The sequence below is a fragment of the Hemitrygon akajei genome, chromosome 31, assembly GCF_048418815.1.
Source record: "Hemitrygon akajei chromosome 31, sHemAka1.3, whole genome shotgun sequence".
NCBI lineage: Eukaryota > Metazoa > Chordata > Chondrichthyes > Myliobatiformes > Dasyatidae > Hemitrygon > Hemitrygon akajei.
This window is the reverse complement of record NC_133154.1, coordinates 24849152-24873018: the sequence shown is the minus strand read 5'-3', so window position 1 is coordinate 24873018 and position 23867 is coordinate 24849152. Positions and strand designations below refer to the sequence as shown.

General features: G+C 47.2%; 1 protein-coding gene across 2 annotated transcripts in view; it reads right to left on the bottom strand.

Annotated features, from left to right (window-relative positions):
- Positions 1 to 23867, bottom strand: part of LOC140719217 (epidermal growth factor receptor kinase substrate 8-like protein 1) — an 87974-nt gene that overhangs the window by 50903 nt on the left and 13204 nt on the right. For both annotated transcript variants that reach the window (XM_073033657.1, XM_073033656.1), the window contains exons 2-3: positions 9544 to 9617; positions 3846 to 3883 (exon numbers count right to left, since the gene is read on the bottom strand). In XM_073033657.1, coding sequence (XP_072889758.1) covers positions 3846 to 3883; positions 9544 to 9587 — 82 coding nt within the window. In that variant the 5' untranslated portion in view covers positions 9588 to 9617. The remainder of the gene's footprint in view (positions 1 to 3845; positions 3884 to 9543; positions 9618 to 23867) is intronic.

Genomic DNA, 23867 nt, shown 5'->3' with positions numbered 1-23867 from the left:
ACGAATACGCCACCGAAAGCATCCAGTCCAGACACATCACGGCCTGGTGCGGCCACTGCTCTGCACGTGCCTGCAGGAAGCTGCAGAGAGTCGTGGGCACAGTCCAGTCCACCACACAGACCAGCCTCCCCTCCACTCGCTCCCTCTGGACTTCCTCCTGCCTTGGGAAAGCATGCCAAAGGAATCAAGAACCCCCTCCTCCCCACGGACATTTTCCCTTCTCCCCACTTCCGTCAGGCGGAAAGTCAACAGGCTCAAGCACAGCGTCTATCCCACGGTCGTAAAACTCAGGAACGGACTTCTCACGTAGCAAAGAGGAAGTCTTGATATCCCAGTCTACCTCGACGTGACCCTTGTCCTTTACTTGTCTGCCTGCTTTGCATTTTCTCTGTAACTGTGCCACTGCGTTCTGTATTCTGCTTTTTTTAACTCCTTCTGCGCGACCTCAGCGTTCTTACATAACGTATCTCGGTGCGTGCGACGGTAAAGGGCTTTCTTTGTCACACGTACACCGGAACGTACAGTGGAGTGTGTTGTTTGTGTCAGATCAGCGAGGACTGTGCTGGGGGCAGTCTGCGACTGTTGCCACGATTCCAGCCCGCCCACACCTCACTGATCCTAACCCACACGCCTCTGGAATGTGGGAGGAAGCCAACTCGGTCACGGGGAGAATGTACACTACCCCTACCCCTGGTAATCGTGTTTACCTCTATCAAACCCCACTTCATTCTCGTACAGTCCACAGAATAAAGTCCGAACCTTTTCAACCGTTCCCTGTAACCCAGGTCCTCAAATCCTGGCATCATCCTCGTAAACTTTCTCTGCATCCTTTCACTCGTATTGATTCCTTTCCTGTAGGTAGGTACAAAGCAGGCCTCACCAAATTCTCAGGCAACTTCAACATAACTTTCTGTGGTAAACCATGTATACCTGTCTGGACACGCCCCTCTGCTGACTGCTCCTGTGGCTCCTCCCACAGTCATTCAACATGGTCGTGCTCCGTTTAGCTGTTAATAAAAGCCTATCGTTATTTACTCTACTTCCAGTCTCCTAGAGTTATTGATAGTGCATCACTTTCCAGCTCCTGTACTCAATACTTTGATTTATTAAGGCCAACGTGCTGATACGACCCTATCTATGTGCGAGCTTTCTATACGACCCTGTCTGCCCGTGAACTTTCTATACGACCCTGTCTGCCCGTGAGCTTTCTATACGACCCTATCTGCCCGTGAGCTTTCTATACGACCCTACCTGCCCGTGAGCTTTCTATACGACCCTACCTACCCGTGAGCTTTCTATACGACCCTGTCTGCCCGTGAGTTCTCTATACGACCCTGTCTGCCCGTGAGCTTTCTATACGACCCTGTCTGCCCGTGAACTTTCTATACGAACCTATCTACCAGTAAGTTTTGTATATGACCCTCTCTGCCTGTGAACTTTTTTACAACCCTATCTACCTGATACTTGATATTTCTAGCCTGGAGTAAAATATTGTCTATCTGTGACTCTCATAGTTTTACAAGCCACGACCGGATATCCCCTCGTCCTCTGCTGTTGCAGAGAACACAACCCAGGTGGATTAAACAACTTAGTTTAATCCAGGCAGGATTCTGGTGAATGTCTTTGGCAGCCTCTGTAAGTCCTCCACACCCTTCCTGTAATGGGGGTGACCGAAACTGCACAGAATACCCCAAAGTTTCATCGAGCTGCATCACTCCTTCCTGACCCATATCGTCACTGCCCCGAGTGATAAACCCTGGCATGCAGTACACACCTTTGCCACCATATCTACTTGTGTTGCTGATTTCTGGGAGTAATGGACCTGGATCCCCAGCTCTCTCTGCATATCAACGTGGAGAGCATTCACCATTGCTTCATAGCCACCAGCAATGATGTCACGGCAACACTAAGTGACATCACTGCCACCACGGTGACATCATCATCACCACCACAGTGACATAATAGCTGCAATGACATCATCACCACCTCTAATTATGTCTGCTGCTCCAAATGACATCACCACCCCATCAATTACATCACCACCACCTACCATAACACCTTTGACACCGATGACAAGGTGAACATAACTTACACTTTTTCTTTTTACCAAGTGAAAAACAGTCTCCGCCAATAGCTTTGCACGAAATGCACGTGGTTCTTATTTATGTTTCTGCCTTGGAATTATTTGAATATGCTTTTCACTCCTTGCAAAACTTGTGGTTCCCTCAGTTTGAAGTTCAGTATTTTACCCTTACACCCTGATGGTACACAGTTGTGTGTGTGTGTGTACGGACCATCCTAACCTCAGCCCTGCATCAGGGTCCAGCCGAAGCAGAAAATTTACCCCTGCAGCCATGGTTAAGGCTGGCTTTCGCCTGATGCAGTTGAGCAGGAAAGCAACTTACTTTGAAGGCACGTCATCAGTGGTTGTTGAACACAAGAAGTTATTCTGCTGATATACTTGGCCAATACACTTGTCGACCATGCAAATCACATAGGCAAATGTGCAGCTGGGAGAAACGCAAACATAAAACTAGGCACCGTGCAGGATCACAACTGCACAGAACCCAACAGTCACCGTGCAAACGCACGATGTGCACGGTCCGATCAGCCGACGGGCAAACATACGATGTGCACGGTCCGATCAGCCGACGGGCAAACGCACGATGTGCACGGTCCAATCAGCCGACGGGCAAACGCAAGATGTGCACGGTCCAATCAGCCGACGGGCAAACGCACGATGTGCACGGTCCGATCAGCCGACGGGCAAACGTACGATGTGCACGGTCCGATCAGCCGACGGGCAAACGTACGATGTGCACGGTCCGATCAGCCGACGGGCAAACGCACGATGTGCACGGTCCGATCAGCCGACGGGCAAACGTACGATGTGCACGGTCCGATCAGCCGACGGGCAAACGCACGATGTGCACGGTCCGATCAGCGGACGGGCAAACGTACGATGTGCACGGTCCGATCAGCCGACGGGCAAACGTACGATGTGCACGGTCCAATCAGCCGATGGGCAAACGCACAAAGATTAAAGAATGGCGTGGTAGCATAAGAGTTAGTGATTACTGATCAGAGTTCAATTCCCACTGCTGCCTGTATGGAGTTCGGAAGTTCTCTCTGTGACACCGTGCGTTTCCTCCAGGTGCTCCGGTCTCCTCCCACAGTCCAAAGCGGTACGGGTCAGGGTTAGCGAGTTGTGGGCAGGCTATGCTGGTGCTGGAAGTGTGGCGACAACTGCAGTCTGCCCAGTGCAATCCTCATCGATTCGATCTGACGCAAATGGCACATTTGACTGTGTGCTTCAATGCTTCGATGTATGTGACGAATGAAGCTAGCCCTTTACAAACCTTGTCACGTGTATATCGAAGCATACAGTGAAGAAAGCGTGGCTTGCGCCAATGACAGAACGCAGTCCGAGGGTGCGTTGCGTGTAGCTCGCAAGTGCCGCCACGCTCCCGGTGCCACATCGCCTGCCCACAACTCGCTAACCCTACCCCGTACCTCTTTGGAATGTAGGGGGAGACCCGCGCAGTCACAGTGAAAGAGTACTAACTCCTAACAGACAGAGCGGGAACTGAACCTCGAGTGCTGGTGTGAGAAAGCACGACGCCACCACGAAGCAAAGAAAAATGGCTTGCCCCGAGGAGACCAAAAAACAACTGTGCCAAGCCCAGCCAGCTACCCTGCAAAGACACAGCCCACTGCCGCCATCCCCCCCATTCCCATTCACCCCAGCCCACCCCCTGCTCGGGTCCCGAGCCTCCCCTCGAGATTCTCTGCTACAAGCATCCACACTTGACACCCTGGCGATGGAGGAACGAGACAAAACTCACCGTAAATGGACCTGCCGCTGGGTTTAGAAGTCTTCTCGCTGCAGAGTGAAACACAAGACAAGATGATTTAAGGATCTGGCCGGTACCAATCCCAAACTTTCCATTATATCACATGCTTCTGGCTTCGCTTGGCACCTGTTCAATTGTAACCTTCTCTCCAGAACAGTTCCTGTTCACAAAAACTCACCTCCTGCAATCACCCTATTGACCCAATGAGACCACGGTTGCTCGTTGCAAGGTACTGTGCCTTCAGTCCCTGTTATGTGTGGGATGTTGAAGGCATAGGTGATGCCTGTGTTATTTTCCCATTCATCACCATAAAGGACGAGGCAGAGTAATAGCTCAGCCTGGACTAGATGGGCAAGTTTCGAGGCAGTGGTGCTCCGTGAGTCAATGTGTGCTCACGTGCATGCACACCATCACATGCGTGTATAGTTGCAGACACAAAATTCCTCCGATGCTCACAGAAGAACTGCAAAGACAAGCAGCTCTGCTGGAATTCCAAGCCCCACACACGCAAAACGCTGGCGGAACTCAGAAGGCCAACGCAAAACGCTGGCGGAACTCAGCAGGCCAACGCAAAACGCTGGCGGAGCTCAGCAGGCCAACGCAAAACGCTGGCGGAGCTCATAGACGCTGGCTGCCCTACTGAGTTCTTCCAGCATTTTGTGCGTGCCGCACAAAAATTAACTCACTATTCTTCTCTCCTTCCAGTCCCTCCCTCACCCAGCGCTCCGTTGTTGAACGTGACTGTGGGGTTTACGGTGGTCGGTGATTGGTCAAAAACAGAACCATTATCAAATGAGCAACAGCTTCTTACACAACACGGTCTTCAAACAGAACAATTATGGCTGTGACTAAATTGTGTTCATCTGTTTGACAAAGAGGAAGTGAAACCCTCGACCAATGGAGTACCTCTGTTTTAGTTTTACATTTTATTAGTTACACGCGTACACCCGTTCATTCATGCAAATACCTAATCGGCCAATTATTTCTGTAACGCAGGTCCTCGGGCCCCAGTAAAAAGTTTGTAAAGGCAACACACAGGAACCCAGCAGGCCAGGCAGCATCTATGCAAAGGAATGAATGCTTGACATTTTGGCCGAGATCCTTCATCAGGACTTTCTTCTTACCAAGCATCCAGTAGTATTTTCCTGGCTAGTTTGATGCTTACTGACCCTTCACTGAGACTAGCTTTCTGACAGCACATTTATCAGACTAAACTATTTCAACTTCCTCTCTGGCCCTTTATCACTTCCTAGCTCTCCGCACCCCCCACCCCCACCTTTTTATTCTGGCATCTACCCCCTTCCTTCCCATTCCTGAAGAAGGGTCTCAGCCCGAAACGTTGACAGATCATTCACTTCCATAAACGCTGTCTGACCCGCTGACCTCCGGCATTTAGTGTGTTAATTTAAGCTCTGTAGCTGCTGTGGTGGGATTCAAACTGACATTTCTAGATAATCAGATTATACCTGAGGATTATAAACAGCTGATTCCCCATGAAGAACTCCACAAGCAATGAGTGGAGATTCAGTTACAGCAAGCTGTAAATCGACAAAGATTTAAACCAGTTTATTTAGGGTATGTCAGTTGCCTCTGGCCTTGAAACTGGGCCCTGGGCCAATCCTTGCTGATGGCCTAGCTCTGGTATGTGCTCCTCAACTAACAAAGCTGAGCTTTAATTTGGACTGGAAACTGAAGGCTGTTTGTGCAGATCAATAGATCGTCAAGTGCGACAACTCCAGCAGAGATAAATGTGACTACCAGTCTTGAGAAGGTAGCCGTTCCCCTGATAACATCAAAGGGCCTTGGGTGGGGTGGAACTAATTGAACTTTGCCGAATGAGACGCCAACACTCAAACCAGGAACTCCTCAGGACTCTCCGTGCCAGAATTACTCTCAAAGAGCTGTGATTTGGTTTGGCAGTAAAGGCCAAGGACGTCTTGTGAGGAGAGGCAGATTCCACAAACAGGTGGATCGAGGGTTGAGGAAAGGAATGGGAAACTGGTAGATCGATAATGTTGGAATTCAGCTGGGTCTGTGGGCTGGAGGCTGGTGTGACAGCATGGACACAGGGCCCTCAGCCCACAAACCCATGCCAACCATCAAGAGAACATTTAAACATAGTTACACCAGTCTGCACTTTCATTCTGACATTCCCAGTCCCTCTAGGTTCTACAGGCTAGGAGCAGTCAATCAACTAACTAACACCCTCCCACAAGTCTTTGGGATGTGGGAGGAAACCTGGGCATCCAGAGGAAACCCACGTGTTTGCATGGAGAACGGGCAAACTCCACACAGTCAGCGCCCGAGGTCAGGATCGGACCCGGATCTTTGGTGCCAAGGGGCAGCGATTCTACTTGCTGTGCCACTCTACATAGAACACAGACCATTACATTACATTTGAGGCCCTTCAGCCCATTATGTTGTGCTGACTTTTTAACCTACTCTGAAATCAATCTAACCCTTCCCTCCCACATAGCCGTCCATTTTTCTTTCAACTACGTGCCTATATAATTTTTTTTTAACGCCCCTTATGTATCCGCCGCTACCACCACCCCCTTTGGCAACATTGAACCATAGAACATTACAGCACAGAAACAGGCCTTTCGGCCCTTCTTGGCTGTGCCGAACCATTTTTCTGCCCATGGTCCAAGTACCCACCACTCTCTGTGTAAAGGACATCCTCCCAAATTTTCCTCCAATCACCTTAAAATTATACTCTCTTGCATTAGCCACTTCCACCCCAGGAAGAAGGTCCCTCTGAGAACAGTTGCAGTTAACAAGGATTTATTTTGAAATAAGTGGGAGAGGATCTATACCCTCGGGTGGCAGGGTGATAGGGAGGTAAATTATCGGCAAAACCACTAGCTGACAAGGCAGCAAGCTGAAAGCTGGCACGTGCCGCTTAAATGCAGATTGAGGAGGAACTTTCCGGAAGGACCGTTGCAGACACTAAGGAAGGAACAACTTGCCCACCTGCGAACCCAGGGGAGAGGGAGGGGTATGATGGTTCCATCGTTTTTCTGAAAACTAGGATCGGTAAGATGGCATGCCTAATAGAACGGCAGCCTCACTGGGCCAGAGGCCCAGGGTCAACTCTGACCTCAGGTGTTGTCTGTGTGGAGTCTGCAAGTTCTCCCCGTGACCACGTGGGCTCCCCTGGGTTCTCCGGTTTCCTCCGACATCCTGACTCCTGGGGGTCAGTAAGACATTGGTGCTGTAAATTGCCCCCAGTGCGTCGGTGGGAAGGGGGATCTGGAGAGAATTGATGGGAGAGTGGAGGTTTAACAGGCTGCCACCCACTTCAACTCTGCCTCTCATTCCCATTCGGATATGTCCATACATGGCCTCCTCTACTGCCATGATGAGGCCAAACTCAGGTTGGAGGAGCAACACCTCATCTACCGTCTGGGTAGTCTCCAGCCCCTTGGCATGAACATTGAATTCTCCAACTTCCGGTAATTCCCTCCCTCTCCCTTCCCTCATCCCAGTTTCACTCTGCCTCCTCCTCCAGCTGCCTATCACCTCGCTCATGATTCTGCCTTCTTCTACTACCTGTAGTGCTTTCCCCCTTACATTCCTTCTTCACCTCTCCTGCCTATTCCCTCCCTGCTTCCCCTCCCCCACCCCTTGATCTTTCCTCTGATTGGTTTTTCACCTGGCACCTACCAGCCTTCTCCTTCCCACCCTCCCCACACCTTCTTCATAGGGCCCCTGCCCCCTCCCTCTTCAGTCCTGACGAAGGGTCTCGGCCTGAAACGTTGACTGTTCGTTTCCACGGATGCTGCCCGACCTGCTGAGTTCCTCCAGTGTGCTGTACGTGTTGCTTTGCCCACAGCATCTGCAGTGTACTTTGTGTTTACCAGGGTGCTGCCTGGACTAGAGAGCATGTCTTATGAGGATAGGTTGAGGGAGGTAGGACTTTTCTCCTTGGAGTGAAGGAGGATGAGAGGTAAGATGACATCGATGTACAGGATTAGGAGGCTGAGCTCAAGTGGACAGCCAGAGACTTTTTACCAGGGCAGAAATGGCTAATATAGGGGGCATAGTTTTAAGAAGTTTGGAAGAATGTATTAGGGAGGGTGGTGTCAAAGTTAAGTTTTTTTTGTGGGTGAGTGGCACCATTAGTGGCATTTCCAAAATTTTTAGATAGGCACAAGGATGATAGAAAAATGGAGGGGAGGGTGAAATTGCTCTGAGAGTAGGTTAAAAGGTCGGCACAACATCGTGGGCTGAAGGGCCTGTACTGTGCTGCGAGGGGTGATTGATAAGTTCATGGCCTAAGGTAGAAGGAGTCAGTTTTACAAAACCTAGCACATTTATTTTTCCTACATTTACACACTTAGTCCAGCGGTCGTGGAGCATACGGATCCCTTCTTTGCAGAATTCGGCGTCTTGGACCTCCAGAAGTGGTCCACAGCAGGGGTGATTGATAAGTTGGTGGCCTAAGGTAGAAGGAGATGAGTTATTAACTTCAAACTTTCTGCATAATCACTCAAAGAGTTGAACTGCACGTGCATGTAACAAGAGCTGTATAACTCATCTCCTTCTACCTTAGGCCACAAGCTTATCAATCACCCCTGCTGTGGACCACCTGGAGGACCAAGACGCTCTCGTTACATGTTCAACTCTTTGAGTGATTATGCAGAAAGTTTGAAGTTAATAACTCATCTCCTTCTACCTTAGGCCACAAACTTATCAATCACCCATGCTGTGGACTCTTCCTGGAGGTCCAAGATCCGTATGCTCCACGACCGCTGGACTAAGTGTGTAAATGTAGGAGGGGACAATGTTGAAAAATAAATGTGCTAGGTTTTCTAAAATTGACTCCTTCTGCCTTAGGCCATGAACTTATCAATCACCCCTCGTATGTTCTTTTCTCTCTGTTCTCTATTTTGTGTTCTTTGTTCAATGATCAATGTGGTAAAAAAGTTTTTAAGGGTGCCTGGAATAGCCTCTGCCAACCATATCCAGCTGCTGGCTTTCACATGTGGCTCAGCTACTAATCCCAGCAGAACTGTTCTTACTGACAGGAGAAGGGGCAAAGGTGGGTCACTGGCACAGTAAATCCAGTCACTTCAGGCAGTTGGGGCTTATCAGCCGTGGTTGGCACCATCTAGGAGAAGGAAAACTTTGATCCCAAACCTCCGCTGCCTTGCGGCCGTACCCGCTCAGGGGGAAGGCTTCAGGAGTAAACCCGGAGTGAAAATCCGGAGCTGGAGTCCCTAAGGCAGTCCGACGTTGAGTTCAACGCTGACTGGCAACTCCTGCGACGCTGCTGGTGCCGAACTGTATCGGTCTCTGCCGTTCCTTTGGGTTTGTCAGATACGTGGAGATGGGGAGCTGGCTCTCCATATTGTATTGTCCTGGCTAACAAACCTAGACAGCTAGGATGCAATATCCATGGTCGACCCTGCCCTACAGAGTCATCAGAGGTGCGGCTTGCACCAATTTTGGTCCATTTGCTCTCAAGGACTTGGGCCCTGAGAGACACCGACTCGGAAGGTGAACAGAAGCCTCTCCAAAGACTCCTCACTCACATCTGGCAGATTAGCAGGCAGTGGGGCTCTTCCAGGCTTCTGGTCGAGCTCCACCACCGTCACGTCTTCCCTCGCCTGCGCCCCACGGTTGTCACGCCGACACGCGGCAGAGGCTCATGCACGAAGACCTCCAGAACGGGACGGTGACCTACCCAGGCGGGAGGGTGCCTCCTCGCTCTTGTGATCTGTGGCTCATTGCCGACCCGATTCCTGGTGCGCGTCCAAGCTGCAAAGAAACAGGAAACAAACTCGTTAAAACGGGGAAAGCAATGAGACCGTCCAGCTGATGCAGCTTGGGGCGTTCCAGAGTTTGGAGTTCAATTCTGGCACCATCCGTAAGGAGACGGTACATCCTCCCCAAGGAACGCCTGGGTGCTCTGGTAGACTAGGTTAATTGGACATTGTAAATGGTCCCGTGATTAGCTTAGGGTTAATCGGGTTTGTCAGGGGTTGCTCGAGCAGCATGGCTTGAAGGACCAGAAATGGCTTCTGCACACTGTATCAGTAAATAAATACATAGATCAGTAAATTGGATTATTACTCAGGCACAGTGAAAAACTTGTCTTGCATACCATCCGTACAGATCACTTCAGACCAGGACACGCTAAATCAATAAGAGGAAGCAGAATAGAAGAGCATTTCAGTCACTGCCTTTCTCTTCTGAACTCCCTATCAACTTCTTAAAGGTTAAAGAATCTTTAAAGAAAGCTCGATTTTGTCACATACACATCAAAACACAGAAAAGCGTCTCGTTTTCGTGTCGATGACCATCACAGTCCGAGGATGTGCTGGGGGACGCTGTGAACGTCGACACGCTTCCAGGGTCAACGTAGCAGGCCCTCGACTTACTGACCCGTAAGCCTTTGGACCGTGGGAGGAGACCGGAGCTCCCGGAGGAAACCCACGCGCTCACGGGGAGAACGTACAAACCCCTTACAGGCAGTGGCGGGAATTGAACACCGATCGGTGATCACCGGATACACTACCATGCAACTCTAAGCTATACTTTCCGAGTTTGGGTAAATCCAGTTTCTCGAGGGGGGGAAAAAGAACAAATATTCCATTTTCCAATTAAAATAATGGACGCACGAGAAAAGTGCAATAGTGCTAGCAGCAGCATTTGCTTTCCAAACAGTTTATGTTAATGAATTCACAGTTCCAGAGGCAAAATGCTGGAGGAACTCAGCAGGTTAGGCATTATCTTTGGAGGGGAATAAGAGGTCAATGTTTCAGGCTGTGAGACCCTTCCTGACGAAGGGCCTCAGCTCAAAACATCAACTATTTATTCCTCTCCATAGATGCTGCCCGACCTGCTGAGCTCCTCCGGCATTTTGTGTGTGTTAATCTAGATTTCCAGTGTCTGCAGAATCTCTTGTGTGTCGACGGTTCCATAAGTGTAGTTTCCTCATTGACAGTGTTATTCATCTGCTATGTGCTGTACAATGAATGGTGAAATGCTCGGCGGTGATTCGAGCATTTCCCTCAATGTTCCTGAAAGCTTCAACGGTAATTTACAGCCTTTTTGGGTAGAACTAGATTAATCCCGGATGGTATAGCTGGGAAAAATGATACTGCTTTCTTCACAGCCCATAAGAGACTACAAAACCAATTACAGTCAACTCTGGAGTTGAACTTAGCTGTTGTATATCTTAGAGAGAAAATGGCAGCTGGAAGGAATGATTGTTGTGAACAATTCTCGATGCACAGTACTGTGCAGAGGCACATACGTATAGCTAGGGCACAGTACTGCAGTAATTTTATCTATTGTACTGTAGTGCTGTTGCCAAAAAAAGACAAATTTCATGACATATGTGAGTGATGATAAACCTGATTCTGATGTGGGCTGAGAGTGGGAAGGAGGCAGAGAGAGGGAAGGAGGCAGGGAGAGGGGAATCACGGTTGGGAAAAGGGGAAAGGAGAGGGGAATCACGGTTGGGAAAAGGGGAAGGGAGAGGGGAATCACGGTTGGGAAAAGGGGAAGGGAGAGGGGAATCACGGTTGGGAAAAGGGGAAGGGAGAGGGGAATCACGGTTGGGAAAAGGGGAAGGGAGAGGGGAATCACGGTTGGGAAAAGGGGAAGGGAGAGGGGAATCATGGTTGGGAAAAGGGGAAGGGAGAGGGGAAGGGAGCGGGAAGCACCAGAGAGACACTTAGAATGCTTCATAAATCAATGCTTTGGAATCAAATTACCTTGCCTGGTATCTGAGGGCCAGGTGTGTCTGCACCCGCACCACCCACCCCCCCACACTCTCCACCCCTGGCACGCCTGCTCTGCTATCTGTCCCTTACCCCTCCCACACTGCTGCGCCCTCATCATTTCCAACATCCTTTGCTCCTGCCAGATTTACGAACGCACTCTCTGCCTCACATTGGCAAGTACGGTACTGTGCAAAAGCCTTAGGCATCCCTAGCTATATACGTGTACTTGCTTCTTACATTTCACACAGGGCCCTTTACAGGTGAAGACAGGTTGATTTGCCCTTTTTGATTAGAATATGAGCCTTTAAAGACATCAATTTACCCTGGTAATACTGATACCTTCATTTTCTAGACACAGCTCAGCATATCACAGAAACAAGCCTCTACTCCATGGAGTCTGTGTACCCTTCCCACTGCCTCAGTAATGCAGCCAGCATCATCAAAGACACCACCCACCCCTGATATTCCCCCCCTCTCCCCTCTCCTATCGCACAGGAGGCAGCAAAGCCAGATAGCATCTACTAGAAGCCTCAAGGACAGATCCTACTCCGCTGTCATTAGAGTATTGACTCTTGTCCTCACAATCTACCTCACTATGGCCTCTGTCGGAGGCAGCCCAGCCCATCACAAGTAAAGCCCCCCCCCCCACCATCTTTGAGCATATCTACATGGGGCGCTGTCACAAGAAAGCAGCATCCATCGAGGAACCACACCATCCAGGCCATGCTGTCTTCTCTCAACTACCATTGGGCAGGAGGTGGAGAGGCCTAGTGTCCCACAAACCAGGTTCAGGAATAGTTACGGCCTTTCAACCATCAGGCTCCTGAAGCGGCAAGGAGAGCCTCACTCACCACAACTCTGTGCTGACTCTACAGACCCACTTTCACGGACTCGACAACCTGTGTCCTCAGTGTAATTTACTTCTTCATTCTCACAATTTGTCTTCTTTCGCACATTGGCTATTTGCACAACTGGTTACATGTACAGCATACTCTGTATATTTTATCCTGTATTTTTTCCTGTAAATACCAGCAAAAAAAAAGAATCTCAAGGTTGTATATGGTAACATATACAGTATGAACTTTGATAATAAATCTTAACTTTGGTTTTCACTTTATGTTTTCACTTTATGCTGTGTTGCAGTTTCTCTGTAACTGTAACACTTCATTCCGCATTCTGTTATTGCTTTCCCTTGGACTACCTGATTACATCACTGTAATTTAACCATCTTATGTATGGCTTACAAAACTAAATTTTTCACACAATTTTTCAGCAATAATAAAACAATTTACCAATTTACCAAATATTTCAGTTTCCAAGAAAGGCTGCAGAGTGAATTTCACTTCATCCACATTGGAAAAGTTAATGCCTGAAGGAAAATGGTTTTATGGAATTTGAAATCGAGAGTTATTTGATCTCCTGAAAGTATTGGAAATACTGAACAGGTCAGACAGCATCTGTGAAGGGAGAGTACAGGGATTGCAAGTCGAAGGCCCTTTCCCTGAACTGGGAAAGAGAGAAACAACCTTGATCTAAAGTGTTAGCCCTGTTTTTCTCTCTCCACAGACGCTGCCTCACCTGCTGAGTGTTTCAGCATTTTCTCTTTTTATTTCAGATTCCCAGCATAGAAACATCGAAACATTGAAAACCTACAGCACAACATAGGCCCTTCGGCCCACACAACTATGCCAAACATGTCCTTACCTTAGAAATTACCTAGGGTTACCCATAGCCCTCTATTTTCTAAGCTCCATGTACCTATCCAGGAGTCTCTTAAACGACCCTATCATATCCACCTCCACCACCGTTGCTGGCAGCCCATTCCACACATACCACTCTCTGTGTAAAAAACTTACCCCTGACATCTCCTCTGTACTTACTTCCAAGCACCTTAAAACTATGCCCTCTCACGTTAGCCATTTCAGCCCTGGGAAAAATGACTATTTACACGATCAATGCCTCTCATCATCTTATACATCTCTATCAGGTCACCTCTCATTTTCCATCTCTCCAAGGAGAAAAGGCCGAATTCACTCAACCTATTCTCATAAGGCATGCTCCCCAATCCAGGCAATATCCTCGTAAATCTCCTCTGCACCCTTTCTATGGTTTCCACATCCTTCCTGTAGTGAAGTGACCAGAACTGAGCACAGTACTCCAAGTGGGGTCTGACCAGGGTCCTATATAGCTGCAACATTACCTCTCGGCTCTTAAACTCAATTCCACAATTGATGAAGACCAATGTACTGAATGCCTTCTTAACCACATAGTCAACTTACACAGCAGCTTTGAGTGTCCTATGGACTCAGATCCCAAGATCTCCCTGATTCTCACACCGCCAAGTATCTATATTCTGCCATCATATTTGACCTACCAAAAAGAACCATTTCACACTTATCTGGGTTGAACTCCACCTGCCACTTCTCAGCCCAGTTTTGCATCCTACCGCTGTCCTGATGTAACCTCTGACAGCCCTCCACACTATCCACAACAACCCCAACCTTTGTGTCATCAGCAAATTTACTAATCCATCCCTCTACTTCCTCATCCAGGTCATTTATAAAAATCACGAAGAGTAGGGGTCCCGGAACAGATCTCTGTGGCACTCCTCTGGTCACTGACCTCCATGCAGAATATGACCTCTCTACAACCACTCTTTGCCTTCTGTGGGCAAGCCAGTTCTCGATCCACACAGCAATTTCTCCTTGGATCCCATGCCTCCTTACTTTCTCAATAAGCAACTGTAGTCTTTTGATATTTGGTTTGACATATAACCTATCACTTGGGATGCAATGGATGAGCTAGAACGTAGAGCAGAGAACAATACAGTTCGGGTCAGGCCATTTGGCCCACAATGTTTTCCTGTTCTTGATGCCAATTTATTCTAAATTGCATTGGATTGTGTTACATTGGTTTACTATTGTCACATATACCAAGTTACGGTGAAAAGGTTGTCTTGCATGTTGTTCATACGTCAAATCATTGAACTGGAAAAACAATAACACTGCAGAAGCTGCCATATAAGTGCAGTGCAGGAAAATAATAAAGTGCAGTATCACGACAGGGTTGATTGTGAGGTGAAGAGTCCACCCTATCGGTTCAAGAGTCAACAGTGGAGTAAAAGTTGTCCTTGACCCTGGTGGTTCGGGCTTTCATGCTTTTGTATCTTTGCCCAGTTGGCGAGGGGAGAAGAGAGAACGTCTGGGGAGGTCTTTAATTACTCTAGCTGCCTGTGTATCATCCATCATCCTCAGCTTCTTACGTCTATCCATAAGCCTCCTAAACTCCACCAAAATGCCTGCTTCCACCACTAAACCTCGGAACCTGTTCCAGCCATTTACCACTCTCTGCACGGAACAAACTTCCCCACTCTAGCCTTAAAAGCAGAAGCCTCCGATGTTTGACAATACTATCCTAGGGAAAATGTTCTGACTGTCCACCCTACCTGTGCCCTTCATAATTTTTACAACTTCCATCGGAGTTTGAGACATTCAAGCTGGAAGTTCACAACCAGCCTAAAAACTAAGAGATAAAAGAATGAGTAAGACATTACTTCCGGAAGTTTGTTTAGAAATTGGGAAGTGTTTTTATAATTGTACAGTTGTTGTTGAGGCCAGACCTGGAGTACTGGGTGGAGACTGGTCCCTTTATTTAAAAAAGTGAGAAGAAGTAAAAGCCGGGAGGGGCAAAAGATAAAGGGATGAAGAAGAGGGAATCTGATAAGAGAGGAGAGTGGACCATGGGAGAAAGGGAAGGAGGAGGAACACCAGGGGGAGGTGATAGGCAGGTGAGGAGAAGAGGTAAGAGGCCAGAATGGGGGATAGAAAAAGAAGAACAAGACCTCATATTCCGTCAAGGTAGCCTCCGATCTGATGGCATGAGGAGGGAAAGGGGGTGGGGAAAACTACCAGAAGCTGGAGAAGTTGATGTTCACGCCATCAGGATGGAGGCTACCAAGGAGGAACATGAGGTCTTGCTCCTCCAACCTCAGAGCGGCCGAGGAGGAGGCCGTGAACAGCTTTGTCAAAATGGGAATGGGGATATGAATTTAAACGGTTGGCCACCAGGAAGCCCCACTTTTTCTTTTTGCGGATGGAGTAGAAGTACTCGACGAAACAGACCCCAATGTAGCACCTGTATCGGGAGCAGCAGATGACCCGCACCCTTAAGTGTGGTCTAACCTGAGTTCTAACATTACCTCACAGCTCTCGTACTCAACCCCCGACTAATGAAGACCAACACGTTCCACTCCCTTTCCAAATTTTGCTCATTTCTTTCTCAATTACTGCTAAAACATTGTTTACATTTACATCATTTATTATATTGTAATTTGCCCTTTACTGTGCCTATTGTCTTGTTTATTAATTATTGTACTGTCTTGCGCTGTTTCGTACACTTTATGTTGTCCCATGTAGGTCAGAAGTCTAATATAGTTTTGTGTCGTTTCACGTAGCACCATGGTCCTGGAGGAACGTTGTTTCACTTTTACTGTGTACTGTACCAGCAGTTATGGTTGAAACGACAATAAAAAGCGACTTGACTTTACTTGACTCTGCGCCTTCTTAACAAACCTATCAACGTGTGCCATGTGGGAAACCATCCAGGGGTCACAGTGAGAGTGGGAAAACTCCACACGGACAGGGCTCAAAGTCAGTAATGGGAGACAAGGAAAAGGCGGACAAACGGAATGAGTATTTTGCATTGGTCTTCACTGTGGAAGACAGCAGCAGTGTGTCAGAGGTTTGACAGTGTCGGGGGCAGAAGTGCGTGCAGTTACCATTACTAGGGAGAAGCTGGAGTACTTGAGAAACTGAAAGATCTGAAGGTAGATAAGTCAACTGGACCAGATGGTCTACCCCACCCCACCCCCAGGATTCTGAAAGAGGCAGCTGTGGGGGCAGTAGGAATGACCTTTCAAGAATTGGACAGGTACATGGATGAGAGGGGTTTGGAGGGATATGGCCCAGGTGCAGGTCAGTGGGACTAGGCAGAAAAATGGTTCGGCACAGCTAAGAAGGGCCAAAAGGCCTCTTTCTGTGCTGTAATGTTCTATGATTCTAATTGTTAAATTGTTCCATGGTTCCGGAGGACTGCAGAATTGCAAATGTCACTCCACTCTTCAAGAAGGGAGAGAGGTAGAAGAAAGAAATGACAGGCCACTTAGCCTGGCTTCAGTGATTGGGAAGGTTTTAGGGTCGATTGTTAAGGATGAAGTTTTGGGGTACTTGGAGGCATAAAGTCATAAAATTGGCCTAGACAGCATGGTTTCCTCAAGAGAAAATCTTACCTGACAAATCTGTTGGAATTCCTGGAAGAAAGTACAAACAGGATAGGCAAAGGAGAATCCGTGGATGTGGTGTACTTAAATTTTCAGAAGGCCTTTGTCAAGGTGCCACACGTGAGGCTGCTTAACAAGGTAAGAGCCCGTAGTATAACAGGAAATGTACACCATGGAGATAGCATTCACTGAAATAAAGGGAGGCAAACTGTGGGAATAAAGGGAGCCTTTTCTGATTGGCTGCTGGTGGCTAGCAGTGTTCTGCAGGTGACTTCTTTTCATGTTATATGTCAATGATTTGGATGACAGAGTTGATGGCTTTGTGGCCAAGTTTGCGATACAATACGAAGATAGGTGGAGTGGCAAGTAGTGATGAGGAAGGAGGGAGAATGCAAGAAAACAGACAGATTAGGAGAAAGGGCATAAAAAGTATCAGATGGAATACGGTGTCGAGAAGTGTACGGTCGTGCACTTTGGTGGAAGGAATAAAAACAGACTATTTTCTGAACGGGGAGAAAGTTCTAAAATCTGAGGTGCAAAGGGGCTTGTGAGATTCTCTGAAGGTTAATTTGCAGGTTGAGTGAGAAAGGCAAATGCAATGTTAGCATTCATTTTGAGAGGACTAGAATATAAAAGCAAAGATGTAATTTATAAGGCACGGGCGAGGCCTCACTTGGAGTATTGTGAGCAGCTTTGGACCCCTTATTTAAGAAAGGATGTGCTGACATTGGAGAGGGTTCTGGGAATGAAAGGCTTATCGTATAAGGAGCGATTGATGGTTCCGGTCCTTTACTCGATGGAAGTTAGAAAATTTGAAACGTATCGAATGTTGAAAGGCCTAGACAGACTGCACGTGGAAAGATGGGGGAGTCTAGGACAGAATAGAGGGATGTTCATTTAGAAGGCTAATGAGATGAGTAGGAATTTATTTAGCCAGAGGATGATGAATCTGTGTAATTTGTTGCCACAGGTGGCTATGGAGGCCAGGTCATTGGGTGTATTTAAGCAGCAAGTTCATAGGCTCTTCATTAGTCAGCACATGAAAGGTTATGGGGAGAAGGCAGGAGATTGGGGCTGAGGCAGGATGAAATGGCAGAGCAGAATCGATGGGCTGAATGGCCTAATTCTGTTCCTATGCCTTATGGTCTTACGGTGATGTAAGACCATATGGTCTTATGGTCTTTCTGATGAAGTAAACAGCATCATAAAATGTGTTTTAAAGAGATTAAAGTGCAGTGATGGGGTTAATAGATCAAGGGGTGGGGGCAATTAGAATGGCTTATCAGTTTAATTCCTCAAGGGAAGAAACTTTTAAGATAGCATGATATTGCTGTTTTAAAAACCCTACAGCTCTATAAAAGGGGGCTTTTGGAAAAGGCATTTTTCTGGGTGAGTCGTGCCTACAATTATTTTTCCTGCCTGCTTCCTTGTCCTAGACACGTACAAGTCCTGAGGAGATGGTAGACCGAAGCGAATGACCCTTTCTGTTGACCTGACAGTTCACTGTAGCTTTCAGCTGTTTGTGAGGGGAAGCTGTACCAAACCAGACGATGACGATAATGGCACAGACCGAGGACATTCATCCCACCAAGTCCATGCTATCTCCCAGGGAAGCAATCACCTTGCCTTGTCCTTATTTCCCTGCCCTGCTACAGTGTGTACCCTCACTTGACCGTCACTCCACTCGTTTAACTCTAACTACCTACATCAATGGTTACTTTACAGACCTACAAATTCTCAGGAGTTGCAAGGAAACTCAAGCCATGCGAGGGGAGGCCCAGACTCCAGCCGTGGTCAGGATTGAACTGACCTACCAATTTTCTGGGATCTGAGAGGAAATCGGGGCATCTGGGAGAAACCCACACAGGAGAGGGTACAGAATTCAGTCATGGTCAGGACTGACCGCAGGCTGCTAGAGTGGGGAGGGACCGTCAGTGACATCACTGCCCCGCCTGTACCAGACTGGCACAATAGCAATGAATAAGGAATATAGAACCTAGAAAAATAGATGGTTGTTGGTCACCATTGAGCTCAGTTACAAGGAGTGCTTCCACAAGGAAGCAGCACGTACTGTCAAGGACTCGCACCATATAGGTCATGCCTTCTTTTCTCTCTTACCATTGGGAAGGTGGTACAGGAGCCGTGGGACCCACACCACCAGGTTCAGGGACAGTTATTGCTCTTCAACCATCAAGCTCTTCAACTGGGGAAGATAACTCACTCAGCACATCTTACAACCTACATCAAGGACTCTACAACCCATGTTCTCAGTGTTATTTTTCTTTACTTGCACAATTTGTCTTCTTTTACACATTGGTTATTTGTCAATCTTTGTTTATGTATAGTTCTCATAAATTCTGTTGAACTTCCTTATTTTCCTGTAAACACCTGCAAAAAAATGAACCTTGAGGTAATATATAGTGACATAAATGTACTTCCATAATAAATTTATTTTGGCTTTGAGACTGTCCATGCTTAACACGACACCAAATGAAATTAAATCTCTTCTGCCTCCATACAATCCATATTGCTTCATTTCCTACACATTCAGAGTGTCTATCATCCTCTTGAACATCTTGCCCTCTATTTTCATTAACTTCTGAAAAGATCCACAATGTCCCACCAAGGTCTGATAGTACTGGACTGAAGGTTGATTCTGCAAGTTCAGGCCAAGGACTGGAAGTTAGAGGCCAAGTGTCTGTGAGTCTGAGAGAATGAGGCCAAGGCCGGAAGGCCTGGAGGTAGCCTATCCTGGTGCTGGAGGCATTTCCGAGTGCACGAGTGGGAGGGTGGGCAGGACAGGATCTTGTTTTACTGTTGAAGTCTTGTTTTATTTTGCTTTGTTGTTGTTGTTCTTGCTGCTTGCGTTGTTTTGTTGAACATTGGGACACGCTACGTTAGCACCAGGATGAGTGGCGTTGCTTGGCGGGCTGCCTCCGGCACACCCTTAGGTTGTGCTGTTTGTTAACAGAAATGATACGTGTACACGTGATAAATAAATCTAAATCCATGTGTGACCCATCGAAATGTAAATGCTTTCAGAGCAGGGAACTCTCAATCTCTGCTACACGTAGCAGGGTAATCGAGGAAGCCAGTCTCATCTCCGTATCAGAGAGGGGTGCACTTTGATTGTGATCCCTCCCATCTGTCCAACCATCTCTCTGACAGCCTACCATCAGGCACGAGGTACCAGAGCATTACAAGGTCTGTTAGGATGGGAAACAGCTTCTACTCCCAGGTGGTGAGACTACTGAACTCCCTGCTAACGCGCAGGGTCAATATACTGTCCACCATTTAACTTGTGTCATAAATGCAACTTATTATTTGTTGATTTATTTGTAACAGTAGTACTTTATGCGCTGTGTATGTGAGTTATATATACTGTGTTGTGCACTTTGGTCCGAATGAACATTGCTTCATTGGGTGGTATACATAGATGTAGAATATTACAGCACAGAAACGGGCTCTTCGGCCCATCTAGTCCATGCTGAACTATTAACCTGCCTGGTCCCATTGACTTGCACCTGGACCATAGCCCTCCATACCCTTCCCATCCATACACCTATCCAAATTTCTCTTAAATATTGAAATCAAACTGGCACCCACCTCTTCCACTGACAGCTTATTCCACACTCTCACCACTCTCTGAGTGAGGAAATTCCCCCTCATGTTCTCCTTAAACATCTCACCTTTCACTCTTAACCTATGACCTCTAGTTCTAGTCTCATATAACCTCAGTGGAAAAAGCTTTACTGTATTTACCTTATCTATCAACAACATCATTATGTGCCGTGTCATATGACATAGGCGATCATGGTCTCATGACCATAATTGTTCTTGGCAAGTTTCTCTACAGAAATGGTTTCCCATTGCCTTCTTCTGGGCAGTGTCTTTACAAGATGGATGGCCCCAGCCATTATCAATACTCTTCAGAGATTGCCTGCCTGGCTTCAGTAACCAGGAGTTGTGATATGCACCAGCTGTGCTCGTATAACCATTCACAACCTTCTCCCATGGCTTCACATAACCTTGATTGGGGGGGTGGCCAAGCAGGTGCTACACCTTGCCCAAGGGTGACCTGCAGGCTAGCGGAGAGAAGGAGCAACTTACACTCCCTTTGGTAGGGACATACCGCTACACCACCACTCAACCCTATTTATATCCTTTATAATTTTGTGTGTATCTATCAAATCTCCATTCATTCTACTAAGCTCTACCTATTCAACCTTTCCCTATAAAACAGATCCTCAAATCTTGGGAACGCCCTTGTAAATTTTCTCTTCACTCTTTCAATCTTATTGACATCTTTCCCATGGTAGATGACCAAGACAGCACACAATACTCCAAATTATTCTTTACTTAAGTCTTACAGAACTTCAACATAACATTTCAAATCCTATACTCAGTACTTGGATTTATGAAGGTCAGTGTGTCAAAAACTTTCTTTATGATCCTATCTACCTGTGACACCACTTTCAAGGAATTATGGATTTGTATTCCCAGATCCCTCTGTACTATCACACTCTTCCATGCCCTTCAACTCACCATGTAAGTTCTACCCTGCTTTGTCCTCCCTCAGTACAACACCTCACACGTCTGCATTAAATTCCATCTTCCACTTCTCAGCTCATTTTTCCAGCTGGTGTAGATCCTGCTGCAAGCTTTGATAGACTTCCTTGTTGTTCACTACACCCCTAAATTTGGTGTCATCTGCCAATTTGCTGGTCCAGTCTACCACATGTCCCTCCCATGCATTAATATAGATGACAAACAATGGGCCTAGCACCACTTCCTGCAGCACACCACTAATTACAGGCCTCCAGTCAGAAAGGCAACCATCTACTATCACTCTCTGACTTCTCCTGCAAAGCCAATGTCTAATCCAAATTGTCACCTCACCTTGAATGCAGAGCGAATGAACCTTCTCGAACAACCTCCCATGCAGGGCCTTGTCAAAGGCCTTGCTAAAGTCCAGGTGGGTAACATCCACTAACTTGCCTTCATCAACTATCCTGGTATATTTCCTTGAAAAACTCTATAAGATTGATTAGACATGACTTTCCACGCACAAGGCCATGTTGACTAATCCTATTCAGTCCCTGTTTTTCCAAATACTTATATACCTGGTCCCTGAGAATACCTTTCAATAATTTACCCACTACTAATGTCAGACTCACCGGCCTGTAATTTCCTGGCTTATTTTAGAGCCTTTCTCAAACAATGGAACAACATTACTGCCCTCTAGTCCTCAGGAACCCCACCTGTGGCCAAGGGCATTTTAAATCATTGTTAGGGTCCCTGCACTTTCTGCATTTGCCTCCCATAGGATCCGAGGGAACACCGTGTCTGGCCCTCAGGATTTATCCACCCTAATTTTCTTCAAGACTTCCTCCTCTGTAATCTGCATAGGGTCCATGACCTCACTGCTGATACTCTATGTTAAGTATTCTCTTCCATTTCAGATACTCAAGAACCTCAGTTGCTCCTGCCTGCCTATACCTTGTATACACCTCCCTCTTTTTCTTAACCAGGCCTCAATATCTCTGATGCACCATCAATAACTCTCCGAGACGTGAGGCGAGATATCGGCTTTTATTGACTGGAAGAAGGAACAAGCAGCAATTGACCACCATGCTATATCCTGGAGACTGAGAGGCCGGGCTCAGGCCCCAATCGCCTTTATACCGGGGTCTGTGGGAGGGGCCACAGGAGCAGTCAGCGGGGGGGCGTGTCCAGACAGGAAAATGTAGTTCACCACAATCTCAAACCAAGGTTCCCTAAACCTGTTATCCTTGCCTTTTATTCGGACAAGAACATACAAACTCTGTACTCTCAAAATTTCACTTTTTTAAGTTTTCCCATTTACCAAGTACAGCTTTGGCAAAAAATAACCTGTGCCAATCCACACTTGCCAGATTATTTCTGATACCAGCAATATTGGCCTTTCTCCAATTTACTTGAGGACCAGACCTATCTTTTGCCATAGCTATCTTGAAACTATGGCATTATGATACCAATCATACAGTTATCTAATCAAACTTCTGTCACCTGCCTTATCCCATTCCCTAGTAGGAGATCTATTATCACACTCTCTCTAGTTGGGACCTCTTTGCACTGGATTAACAAAATTTTCCTGAATACATTAGACATACTCTATGACATCTAGTCCTTTTACAGTATGGGAGTCCTAGTCTATATGTGAAGCATTAAAATCACCCTCTATCACAACCAACACACACAAAATGCTGGTGGAACGCAGCAGGCCAGGCAGCATCTATAGGGAGAAGCACAGTCGACGTTTCGGGCCGAGACACTTCGTCAGGACTAACTGAAAGAAAAGATAGTAAGAGATAGGAAAGTAGGAGGGGGAGGGGAAAATCCAAAATGATAGGAGAAGACATGAGGGGAGGGATAAAGCTAAGAGCTGGAAAGTTGATTGGCAAAAGGGATCCAGAGCTGGAGAAGGGAAAGGATCCATGTCCCATTCCCATTCTGATATGTCTATCCATGGCCTCCCCTACTGTCAGGATGAAGCCACACTCAGGTTGGAGGAACAACATCTTATATACCGTCTGGGTAGCCTCCAACCTGATGGCATGAACGTTGATTTCTCTACCTTCCGTTAATGACTCTCCTCCCCTTCTTACCCCAGTCCTTATTTATTGATTGATTGATTTATTTATCCCTCTGTTTATTTATTTATTTGTTTGTTTGTTTGTTTATTTATTATTTCTCCTTCCTCCCCTCCCTTTTCTTTCTCTCTCTGCCCCTCTCACAATCACTCCTTGCCTGCTCTCCATCTCCCTCTGGTGCTCCCCTCCCCCTTTCTCCCTAGGCCTCCCGTCCCATGATCCTCTCCTCACAACCTCAGCAAATGAGCTCACCAGTCTGTCATGTCTGAGCTCTGTCGTGACATCATCCCTAATTAGTAATGCCACCCCTCCACCCCTCCACCCCTCCAACACCTCCACACCCTCCACACCCCTCCACACCCTCCAC